The sequence below is a fragment of the Oryzias latipes genome, chromosome 22 (assembly GCF_053564925.1).
Source record: "Oryzias latipes strain Hd-rR chromosome 22, Olatipes_Hd-rR_3.1".
Classification (NCBI taxonomy): domain Eukaryota; kingdom Metazoa; phylum Chordata; class Actinopteri; order Beloniformes; family Adrianichthyidae; genus Oryzias; species Oryzias latipes.
The window spans coordinates 12,660,543-12,673,485 of record NC_136258.1 but is presented as its reverse complement, the minus strand read 5'-3'; the positions used below and the strand labels follow the sequence as shown (position 1 = coordinate 12,673,485).

At 41.1% G+C, this 12,943-nt stretch overlaps 1 protein-coding gene across 12 annotated transcripts in view; it reads left to right on the top strand.

Annotated features, from left to right (window-relative positions):
- Positions 1 to 12,943, top strand: part of LOC101164267 (apoptosis-stimulating of p53 protein 1) — a 237,134-nt gene that overhangs the window by 28,392 nt on the left and 195,799 nt on the right. For 6 of the 12 annotated variants that reach the window (XM_078941338.1, XM_078941337.1, XM_023951409.2 and 3 more), the window contains one exon: positions 973 to 1,031. In XM_078941338.1, coding sequence (XP_078797464.1) covers positions 973 to 1,031 — 59 coding nt within the window. Of the gene's footprint in view, positions 1 to 972; positions 1,032 to 4,048; positions 4,166 to 4,586; positions 4,655 to 10,118; positions 10,629 to 12,943 lie in introns of those variants that run through there. The other 6 variants (XM_078941341.1, XM_023951411.2, XM_078941342.1 and 3 more) reach the window with 5 other exon arrangements.

The following is a 12,943-nucleotide window of genomic DNA, read 5'->3' as shown; positions in this document are numbered from 1 at the left end:
TGCATCTTTTGTATGTGTAAAACACCGCAAAACCCCCTATAACTGAGAACGCGCCCTATAACCCAGTGCGCCCTATGGTCATGAACATACAGTAATCGCAAAATTGTGTTTTCTTTTTGACATTTCGCGAATTTTGATAAAGTTTTGCGAATATGTGTGATGGAAACACTGCAAAGATCTACTAAAAGGAGGCCTGACATGTTTTTTTAAGCTCTTCTATTACATAAAACATCTTCTGAAGGTCTATCACAACAGCTCTCCTCCCACCTTCCTGAAATGAGGGTGTTTGGACTGTGACCACCAGGCCACAGGAGGTAGGAATGTGGGGTATGGAAGGTGGTCCATTTTTCTTCCTGATGGATGCAACTCTGAATAATTCTAGCAGATTTTGTTTTTTCAAGTGAAAAAAAACGATGATTCACTGAAAGCCTGCTGACTTCAGTGACTGTTGTGCTTTGTAAGAAACAGCAAAAGCGTATAAATGATTTTGAACTTTTGGGCTATGTGACCACAACGTATTTTTTAAGTGTGGAATATCACTTTGGTATACCACTTTTTAATCCACACCGTGCAGCCAATAAACTCATAGTCTTGTGTAACAATAGTACACGCTCCTGGAAGGTAACCAAAGAAATTATACCAGGCCTTAATAAAGGAGATACATCACCCAAAATAGGTTTTTTGAAAACAACTGGAGAAAACAGGGAACATTTACCAATTAATTCTTTTCCGAAATTAGCTTTTAAAACAAATCCCTCAAAAAATGCTGATGTAAAGATATTTAAATTAAGAATATGCAGCCTTGAAAGGGCTTTAACCTCTTTTAAAAAAGCCTTTTCTGTTGATTTTTATTTTTGAATTGAATGTCTTCCAGTTTGTAAAGCGCACCTCACCAATATTTTTCTCTTATTGTTCCAATAGATTATTTGAATGGTCTGCTCATTTGTCTTTTGATTGTTCGTTAATCTGCAGATGGTCCACAGTTGGAGCAGAGCTGGACCACAGAGGCTGCAGAGAGTCCCAGTGATAAGGTAAATGGGCCAAAACAGAAAAGCACACAACTAAACCAGGGGCTGCTGAACAAGCAGTAATTTACATCACCAATAGGTCTTCCTTTGTCTACATAGTTTGAACTACACACAGTGGAGTTGGAGTGTGTGTGGAGAGTACTGATTATCTTTGTTGAGGAGTGTGTAAATTTTAAAGTTTAAAGTCTGGACTTAAACTTTCTACAGTACCAGGAGGCAAACATTGGAAAAAAACAATAAAGCTCCAAGTTTTAAATCATTTATAAAATAAAACAGGTAACAGACGACTGCAAAATAATGGAATAAGTAAGCAAAAAAAAGTCCTTTAAACAATAGTAAAATAAGAAAAACTCAAAGTACTGAGCTATTTCTTAGTTTCCCTAACAATCGCTGGAATCAGAGGGAAGCAGACCCAGGCCCCCTCAGCTTAAGAACCTGGAACTGAACGACAGGGATACGTCTCTTTGTTTTTAAGGTGCACTTTGGCTTTAGCCTGGATAAAACAAACAAGATTTAGGAGCTATTAATTAGCTAGCTTCAGAAGTGCTGGCAGATGCACTTACTGCCTTTGGTCAGGCTTTGGCTCCTTAAAACTGGATACATATCATATGACTAACAGTGAGTCGTTTGATTTTTTGTATCAGTATCGGCCAATACCGATTACTCAATCATCCATCGATTTATCCATCTTCTGAACCCCTTCCGGGATCACAGGGTTGCTGGAGCCAATCAAGCTATTGTTGGGTGAAAATGTAGTTCACCCTGGAAAGTTCACCAATCCGTCGTAGGGTCACACAACAAAACCCATTCACATGCATACCTAAAGACAATTTCGGAGACCCGGTCAAGGCAAGGGAAGGCAGGGCAAGTTTATTTGTATGGCACATTTCGTACACAAAGTAATTCAAAGTGCTTCACAAAACAGGAAAATGCTTTAAAGTCACAAAACATAACAGTGCAAAGATTAAAAACATACATAATCATTATAAAATTTACTTAATTAAAGAGAAAAGAAAATGAAAAGAGTTGTCGATAAGGACCTTTCAGTTATATACATGGATAAACAGGAAGGTTTTGAGTCTGGATTTGAACCTTAACACAGTAGAGGCCTGTCTCACAACCTCAGGGAGACTGTTCCAGCTTGTAGCTGCATAAGATTGAAACGCTGATTTCCCTTGTTTAGTCCTGACTCTGCACCCGCAGGAGGCCGGTCCCTGAGGCCCTCAGAGTCCGAGATGGTTCATATGATGCTAACATATCAGAGATGCACTTTGGTGCAAGGCAGAGGAGAGACTTGTAAACAAGCAGAACTGCTTTAAAGTCTATTCTTTGAGCGACAGGAAGCCAGTGCAGAGACCTGAGCACAGGACTGATGTGATGGTAGCTCCTGGTTCTAGTCAGGACTCGAGCAGCAGCAATCTGGACGTGCTGAAGCTGTTTTACAGCTTGTTTGGGGAGGCCAGTGAGCAGGCTGTTACAGTAATTAAACCTACTGGAGTCAAATGCATGAATAAGTATCTCCAGGTCTGGCTTTGACACTATGTATTTGATTTTGAGTTCACCTTTGAAGCATGCTTTTTTGAATGTGGGAGGAAGTCAGAGTGTCCAATGAAAACCCATGCACAAGGAGAACATGCAAACTCTACATAGAAAGGACCATAAACCTAACCCAGCCAGGATTAAAACCAGGGCTTTCTCGCTGTGAGAATGGAGTGCTAACCACTGTTCCATCATGCAGCCCATTCCTAAATTAGTACTTTAGGAATGTTAAAAAAACACTTCTGTGTTTACCTGTTACTAATGTCAGATAAGGAGTTGTGCTGGTTACATGTGAAAAAGCTGGTATTGTGGCTCTAGCTGCACGATGAGAGGGAGAATTCAGATGTTTCCACTAACAGACAAGAACTGACCATTCAACACAAGGCTGTCTGTGATCTCTGTCTCTTCTGTTGTCCTCGGATAACGTCTTGTTTCTATAAGGTCCTTCCAGTGTCTGTGTTGAGAATTTGTGAAGGGTTTTTGTTTGTGACAAAGCTCATGATGTCCATTCCATTAAATTCAGAGTTTGCACAAATCCTGCAGAGTTAATGGTTTAAATTGTTCTGCTCTTCAGAAGATTCAAATCTCCGAAAATGTTTGAAATCGTTGGAAATCTTTGTTAATATGTTCAGATCAAATCAAACTTTTTTTTAAAGCGCTTTTCACACAAAAGTAAAATGTGCTCTCATTTTAGTCAATCCACTTCCAGGACTCCTATGATGAAAAATAAACATTCTTGCTGTCTCCCATCAAGTCAGACTGTATTTGGTAAAGATCTTGCCAGGAAAACTAAAAACCGGACGGCAGGGTAATGGAGTTTTAATGTTTAAATTCTTTCAAAACAGTATTGCTGAGCTCTCATGTTTGGATTTTTGAATACTTCCAGGTATTCGACTCTAAAAATAGCTTGATGAATGTATGAGTGTGGTTTTTACAGGGCAGCACATGAGCGAGCGCGAGTGTGTACAGTCTGCTGTGTGTGGTCTAGCAGATTAATCCTTGGATTTAGTGACAGTAATGATTATACTGTTCTACTGTTCTATGGTTTGCTTTACCAGAGTGAACAAAGACACAGCACAGTTACTGTACATCTATTTCTGCTCAAAGACAGAGTCACCACCCTGAGTCATCTCTGCTTCTCAACCTTGACTTGTGTTGTGGGATTGTTTTTTTTTTTCCTGTTATCTTCTTCACACCAAAATTGAGTCACTTTGAATCAAAACAGCTGACCTCTGTCTTTTCTTTGCCTCAAACAGCTATTTTCAACATGGTGGCGTTTAACCCCAGACCAGACATTCAGTGTGAACGTGTCCGTCAGGCCTCAGTCAGCTGCTGTCCCTTTGTGTTTCTGTGTGTCTTTGTCGGTCCTGTCTGTCAGACGCTGTGTGTGTGTGTGTTGGTCAGTCAGTAAAGGTAGGATTAGCTGGGTCCCATGACATAACCAGGCTAAGAGGATTGTGAGGTAGCCAGCAGCTCCTCCTCCTCCTCCTCGTCCTCCTCCTCTCACCTTTCTCACTCCTTCACACTCGGCTTGAGGTCTCAGTGTTCCCTCTCATTCAGGTTCAGAGTTTAGTTTGAGGACAGACGGGAGCGTGGGGGTGAGTTCTGGAAGCCTTTTCTTTCTTAACGTGGGTGTGTGCAGCTACATGTGTGTGTCTGTGTGTGTACTCTCCTCTTCTTTCAGCTTTTGAAGTGAAATAATAAATTGGGTTAACTAAAAAAACCCTCTTTATCATGTCATTTCTAGTCTTCCTGCACTTCTCACATCTGTTCTCTTACTTTACTGATGATCCAGCAAGTTGGCTGACAGTGTGTCTGTGTGTCAGGGTGTGACTGTCACAGAATCAGAGCACACTGTGGTTTCCATCTTGTGAGGAGCAAGGCAGGGTGTGGGGCTCTCATGAGTTCGAGTGTTATTTTGTCTACATGTGACTGCGAGTGCAAGCCTTCCAAGTCCAAGGGTGGAACTCTTGGCACCATGTAATCATATCCAGAAGCCCTCAGTTGTTTACTCACACACAAACACACTCCAGATGCTCCGCCACAGAATGATGTCAAGTTGACTGACGACAGCCGTTTGTGTGACCGTAAGGTTTTATTTGAGTGTTTTGTTGTTGCTTTTGATCTGTTTTGCTCTAATTACTGTCATTTATGTATTATTTCAAAGTCTTTAAAGACTTATTTGAGTTTTTCTGGCTCACAGTTCATAAAGCCACTGCTCAACCTTTCATTTAGTTGTTTTATCATCTGTATAAAAATCCTTTGTTTTAGTAGCATGTTGTTTTCAGTTTACTTCAGGAAAAATATGAAATGATCTCAGCAGGATTTGTTTTAAATTCTTTGCATTGTCACTTCCCAACAAAACCAGCCTTTTTTAAGCAGGCTGTAATATTTTTTTTGGTTTTACTTATTTTTTGTGTAAAGCTGTTTTAACACCATAAAAACATATTAGAGTTTTGTTTTGATGAAATAAGTGCAGAACTTTAAATGGATTAAGATTATTTCCAGAGAGTTTTGTTTGCCTAATCCAAAAAATAAAAATGATAAAAAAAATCAGATTTCCTCTGCAAAGAAAATTGTTTTTGTTAAAAAAAAATCTTTGATTTTAGAATGAAACCTACAGCCATTACTTTATTGGATGTGGCTTTTGTGCTTCTGTTTTTCATGGTCTGTGCAGTCATGGAGAGCTGGTAGAGTTGTTTGTTGCCAGTGCGCATTGTAGAGAGTTTTCTGTAAAAGTCTGCGCTTTAGACATGGATCTAGTGATGCAGAATATCGTTTCTATAGGTGCTTTCACACTGGACTATGGTTTACACCTGGGTTTAGTCCACCTATGTGGAAATTGTGAAAGTTTATTTGAACTATTGTGCAGACCAAACAGAAAAAACTCAAGTGTCCATATTGGTGCAGTTCACATACAGCTGGGGTGTAGAAGTCCAGTCCTGATGGTTTGGCGTCCTGGTTGTTTTCTTTTTCTATCTTCTTCCCACTATCTGAATCTGGTGAATTTTGAACAGTAAAAAAATAGACTACAGCACAAACCTGATGAAGAGTAAATCAGTTTCTTGTCATAAAACGTACACAGCAAAAACAGGCTCCCTTCAAATAGGGCAAATTCTTACCCGATTGGCAGAATTTCTTTTAAAAAAAATCTGTCAGTGGGCTGAGAAAAAATGTCTTGACAAAAATTCTTATTTAAGAAAAGAATGTAGTCACTAAGACATATATTTTATCAAACTATAAGGCTATTTCACTATTAAAAACTTTCTTGATAAGATAATTTTTTGTTGCAAGACAGAAAAAGAGACAATTTTTCTGGAAACAAGAGTCTTTTTTACTTTCTTAAAATTCTGTTTTTGCAGTATAAAGCAAAGTCTTGTCATCTTTTTAACATCCTGGTCAGTGCTTGTTTTGGGGAACATCACCCCAAACGGTTACATAATGTAAGTAGCATTTATAGATGGTTTGATCTGCACCTAAAAGTGCGATGTAAATGTAAACCAAACCAAATGAATGAAGTATGAGATGTACCTCCATCCAATCAAATCAAGTTCACCTGTTGTCACCTGGTGTTAAAGGGTCCTTATGGGTAGTGATCCATATACAAGTCTTGTAAATTGGATTTTCCTGCATGTGAAATTAGACAAGACAAACTGACACTAATTACTGAGAACAAATAACCCATTTACAATGCCGTGAAAATCGAACTTTTGGTAGAAAGTACCTGACACCCATCTTATAAACCTCACCTGTATTTTCAGACAGCCACATTCTTCTTTCAATGAACACTCAGGGACAGATTCCTATAAGCTGATTCAACTCTGGGTTAACCAAACCCATCCGTATGTAGGAGGACTGCTGAGGAAGAAACTAGGTGTGCCTGTGTTCAATAACCTTCTGTGTCATCACCAGTCCAACATCTGAGACTTAGCAGACTTCAAAGAATACAAGTGCAGTAAGTTAACTCCTGGCAGGGGTTTAAAATATCACTTTTTTCGAATTCAAAGGCAAACTTGATGCTGTTTCTTGAGAGTTGCATGCTGTTCGTGGCTTTGCCCAAGGCTAGGGAGGAAGACCTGTGTCTGTGGTGGGGTTTAAATATTTTAACTGTCAGTTAGGAGAGGATCTTCATCGGTCAGGCCACCCTGCTGTGTGAACAGTGGTGCCTGTGGTGTTCTGATAACAGAGATTTCTCCTTTTAGTCTGGTCTGGGATGGAGGAATGTCTGAGGGCTGTTATTATAGATTAGGAGGAATATTTTTTCTGCTGTCGCCCAGCAGATGGGTCCGGATAGGTTTAATTGAAAGAGCCAATGATCAAAACGGTGTGTGTGCATAGAGAACTTTGAGGAAATGCCGCACACACACTAAGAAGGTCAAATATCCCCATGTGCTTCAGATTATAGCCATGGCCTCAACAGCAGTAGCATTATGAGTGAGTTGTTTGCAGCTAGAAAGGCTTTGCTGCTTACATTGCAACATTCAGCAAACCAAAGCAAACTGCAGAAAACCAGAGTGCTCATGGCACCTGTGTCAGAAGCCCAACACTGCTACTGAGCTAAAAGAAAGCTAAAGCCTTGGTCTCAAGCAACCATACCTGGAGACACCCCGTATCTAACCGTAAGGGCATTTGTTACTAATGCACCTTACAAGCACAGAAACAAAAGCAGCGGGACGCCTTAAAAAGATTACAGTGAAAGGAACGTTTGTTCCACTGACAGTCAAAATGATTTGTTGGTTTTAGAATAGATTGACTCGCCAACAACTGTCATTTTGAACAATCATTTAACAAACATTAGACTCATGAATCATGTAGAAATCAGTACTGCTGGATGTGAGCACCTATTTATATTCAACAGCAATGTCTAAACTGTCCTTGTCCTCCTTGCTTTTATTCAGAGTTTAATGAGACTCATTTATTTTCTGCCTGTCTTTGTTTTATACAGCACAGGTGACACTAATAAGTTAAAGATAAAGAAAAGCACTGTTGGCTTTTACCCTAATAGTCCTCTTGTAAAAACAGTGTTTGTGTATAGTCAGAATCCTTTGGGGCTCGTCACCGATTGTTTTAGGTTAAACTATTAGAAGATGAATATTTTGTTTGCTGGTATTGATAGCTTTTTTCTAATGCTACATCTGGACAAGTACATTTAATCAGATTCTTTTAATACTGAACATTTTGACCATTATGCCATTATTTTACTCTTGGATGTTTCCTTTTTTCCTACATAGCCATATTGTGGTGTTATTTACTGAGCCTTCTTGTAAGTTCTGCTTTACTCAGAGCAGGGAGCTTGTAGCATGCCGGTTGTAGATTTTACATCACAAAAACACTCTTATTCAAACTGAATTTTTTTTACCATGATTTGATTAAAGAACTACTTACAAATACAATTTTTAGCTTAATTTACTTTATATATGTCCTCCATCATGAGAAAAACACCCACATTTTATTTATAGTTATTCATTTATCATTCATCTTCTTCCGTTTATTCCCTTTTGGGATCACAGGGCTGCTGGAGCCTATCCACCCACTTGTGGGTGAAGGCACACAAGTTAGTTATTTTTTTCTACTATTACTGTTATAAAAATGGCATTTTATATGTTAAATAGTCGGTAGCACCTACATTTTTTAGGCAGTTTCCAGGATTTTCTTTCTCATTACGTGGCACGCGTGTGTCGTCACCCTAAAACCTACCTCCTTCCTTAACAGAATTCTCTCAAACACTGCCATAAAACCACAATATGAGACACAGCAACTTATTGTAATTTGGTGGGATGAATTCAGACTCATTAAAACAACTTTTAACGTGATACACTTTGCTTCTCACTGTTTTCCCAACAATCTTTATGTCATAAACACTCTTCCGTGTACCTTCATACCCAACGACTCCTCATCACTGCAGTTGCCAGCATCCTCTGAGTTAAAGCACACACGGCACGGCTCCTTGCCAGTAACCGCCTTGCAGCATGCCTCCGCCGTACCAAAGTGACTGTCATGATTTCAAGGCAGGGCGAACCCAGATGCTGGAACCCAGTAAGAGGTCCGGGACGTGGCAGGTAATAAGGATTTATTATTTTCTTTGAGGCTGGCAAAGAGGGTTGGCGAGAGGTGATCCAGATGGATAGTCTGTGGCACGGCTGGAGGTGCGGACGCGGCAGTTCACTGATCCTTCCCGACAGCAGGCTGGAGACTGTGCTGACGTCACTCTTGGACCGGTTTCCTGGGACAAGGAAACCAGATTTAGTGCTAGAACTAGAAATTCAAAAAGATGTGCTAGAGCTAGACGAGACCAGGCTAGTCACCAAAATGGGCAACGATCTGGCGCTGATTATTGGCATTGGGTCTCCTTTTAAGCAGCAGAGGTTGATGAGTTGAGTGACGGCAGCTGGAGAATAATCAGGAGCAGAGTGGAGCCAAGCTGGAGGGGGAGGAGTCTGACAGAGGCACCATGACAGTGACAAGTCAATAGTGTTCTTCCCGACGTTCTAAACTGGTAATGGAAATATAAAGTTTTATTAACTGTCTTGATAAGGATCGTCTGTCTTTCTCTTGTTGTTTTGACCTACTTTTGTAGTTCCTGGCCAATGACTGAAGAAGTCATGATGACGTCACGTGGTTTTGTTTACAAGCTTTGGTCCGTAACAGAATGGGCCACTTGGTGCCTGTCTGAATACAGACCAAACATAACGTTTGGGACTCGATCCAGAACAAAGGATTTTTCCAGTCTGAATACACCCGAAGACACTTTTTAGATTACTGGTTTTCAACAATCTTACTATGGCTTTTTCACCCAAAACGTAGTGTTATCTTTTTTAGATGTTGTCCAAAAAACATTGTTTTCCTTCAAACCAGGTGGTTGTTGAGGTTTATCTTCAGGATTCTGTCTCTTCTGTCTTCATTGGGAGACACAGAAAGGATGATGGAACTGAAGTTCCAGAGACTTCGAAATCTCCAGCCTTCATTTTCTTTCGGAGACATCAATCTTTTTGCTTGAATCATGAAAATGCACACAACTGAAATCACTTGTATTGTTTTTCTAGATAATTCTCAGAGTACCCCCCCCACACACACACACACACACAAACTGTGATCTCACACCCACAAAGGCCTGCACTCACAGCAGCAACACAGGCAGCTTTCATTACTAGATGAGCATTTCTCAGAGTGACAGAAACGTGTGACGCAGCAGTCAGGTCACATGCCCCCCCCCCCCCCCCCCCCCCCCCCCGCCGTGTGTGTGTGTTAGTCTGTGTGTTTCTGCCAGTTTCAGAGATCCAGGGGAAACAGGATGAAAATGTGACGCAGCTACTGTGTTCGGATGCTGTGCTCAGATCTGCCGGCATCATCTTCCTCATGGCGCACATCTGAGGGGAGAGGCAGAGGTTAATTGAAAGCAGTTAGAGCCCCAACAGGCTGTGGTGCAGTGATTTCCCTTCTGAGAGAAAGTGGTAGAAGGAGGAAAAGGGAGGCGTGACAGAGGGAGAGAAGGGGGGGAGAAGGGGGACGTCGCTGCAGCAAAAAGCCAGCTGCAGAGTGATGACAAGGACTGAGAGAACGAGAGATGAAGGAGTGCAGATATGCAAATGGAATGATGGGGAAAACTGCACAGAGGGGTGGAGAGATGCAGCGATAAAGGAGGGAGAGTGTGGAAGGAAAGAGGAGAGGGAAAACTTGATCCTTAATTCCTGTACTTGCACCGCAGTACCTGAAAGCATGATCACAAGCAAGGTCTCCCGCTCACGAGAACACATTCAAATGAGTCTGAGAGGGTGAGGGAGGGAGCGTGGGCAGAGCAGTCGACGGAGAGCAAGTGGCGTAAATCTCTGCACATCACGAGGCAAACGAGAGGGAAAGTTGGGATCTGTATCGCTCTTGGTTCCCACGCCTTGTAAGCGTTTCTGTCCCCTGGCAGCGGTCCTCCCCCCACTCAGAGCCCCGTAAAGGTCTGCTGCGAGGATGGAATGGAATGAGGTGGATCTGGTGCAGGAATTCACTCTTGAAGGACAATGCAGCAAAATTAAAGTCCGCTCCTGCAGGATCACATGGGACAGCCTGCAGGTAAAATGCTCAGCACAGCGAGTGGGAACTGCATCTTGTGTTTTGTCGGTGGACGTGTTTGAAGCAGGAGAGCTGGTTTGATAACTTTTAGTGGTGAAGACAAACGCTGACATTGATGAAAACTTCCGGGACCGGAAAGATTTATTGCTTCTGATTTCTAACAATTGTCAAAAATGTCAGAAATGTTTTAGGTTTCCTGAATTCAACTCATTAGAATTAAGACTCAGGTGGTTATATATTGCATAAAAGATTTATACATGTGGTGGACGTTAACCTGCTTCTAATGCCGCTTTAAGGCAGGATTTACTCAATTATTTACAGACAGTGCTGAGTAAGGAATTGAGCTTTTAAAAGTCAATCTGAGGCACCATATGTCTACTTAAGACACTTCTGATGATTCAGAAGAAGTCCAGTGTTAGTTAAGACTGCAGTAAATGTTACTGTAAATGCAACTGTGACTTATGCTGCTGCTTTGTTGGTAAAGATTCTCTTGAAATGGATTATTGATACCAGGAATCTAGCTTTATTTGCTTTAAAAGTACATTTCCTATTGCTTATAACGAGATTATTTGATACAGAACTAGGTTTTTAAAAGTTTTTCATTAATATTTTGGCCCAAAAAAAAGTCTCCTCCCTTGCTAAAAATGGGGTTTTCATTTCCTTCCAAAGTCATTGTGCAATATGATGTCACGTGCTAAAAAGATGAATCTCATCTTTTTATTCCTCTCGCCCACATCCTCGATAAGAGGAATCAAGTTATGAGTTAAGGCTTTAATAAAACACTAAAGCGTAATTAAAGGCACAAATTATTCTAAGAGATGATCCATGCTGTAAGCGGTTTTATTAAAATAGTGAACAAGAAGATTAACTGCATCACCTCAGAATTCCCAAACATCCATCAAAGTCTGTTGTCCCTTAAAGAGACATCATTCCACTCATTGGATTGCTTTGTGTCCACAAAATCCTCAGTATTTGCTCTAACCTGATGTGATCCCACAGACCAGCTCTGAGATAATGACACTGCCACAGCCCGTAATGTGCACGTTGCTGCTGTCTAAAACATTATGTAGGCGCATTATGTTGGAAAGTGCTGTGTCAGGGTTATCATTCCCAGAAGCTCATAAATCAGCCTTAAGACAACGATGCTGTCCACAGCGTGTAGTAGCTGTCTGTGCCGTTCATCAATGCCGCTAGTGCTGATGACGATGCCACACACGAAGTTCTCTCTTCTTCAGTTATTTGAAGTTTAATCACTTTCAAAGGGTCAGAATCCATGGATTGTGGGATCACGGCTTTAAAGTAGGTTTTGGGCTGTAGTCCAGGCAGGTGTGAACGCTCACCTGAACTGAGAGTCTCAGTTCATCTTAGGTTGAACCAAAGAACAAAAGTGAGCTAAAGAAAAATAAGTGACATAAGTTTGCATTACCAAAAAAACACAGTCTACAGTGGGAAACTGAAGAGGCTGAAGGTTAGAAAATGTCTCAGAGAGTAACCATGGTGCAGTGAGGAGGTGCAGATCGTTAGAACTACAAATGCCTGGTTTCCACTAAGCGGTTCGGTCTGGTCCATTCCAGACCAGTCTAGTATCATGAGCGTTTCCATAAAATAGACCCATCAAGCTGGACCGAATCGTACCATTTTGGGCCCCCTTTGGTTGTAGGTCCATGTAAGAAATGGAGCAGACCGGTTAGGGCGGAGCTACTGTTAAAACATGTTGATAAGGCTGAAGGTCATTACCACAAAAGAAATTTCGACAAATTTCTCTCTGCAACCTTTTCTCCAACAACATTAAATGCTTTGTTTAAATAAAGTACAATAAGCCAAGCGGAACAAAATGAGCTGCCGGATGACCTCCATTGTTCTTGTTGTTAGCTTCACCCAGCATGCGCCGTCACGGTCCAACTTTGATCGGAAACGCTCACCTGAATTGCCTTGGCGATTCTAAACCAGAGCGGAGCGGACTGCTCAGGGGAAAACTAAGCTTTACATGTGGGTTGGACTAGCTGCTTTTCTTCTTCGTGCAATGTTTAGGATTTTTCTATGTAGTTTAGTCTGCCTCAATTTTTGGTTTGCTTCTGAGAGTTCTGTTGGTGACCGAGAACTAAACTAGATGAAGACATGAAAGAGATTACCTCATGTCCAGAGGGCTGCACAATGTAAGAAAAACCTGCAATGTGCAATATTAGTGGTCATTATTGCGAAATGAACAAACAGTGAAATAAGAAAACAACTAATACATACATAACAACATAACTTAATTAATACTCCTGATGACCCATGTCCACATAGGAGGCGACCATCTACCATAAAAGGGC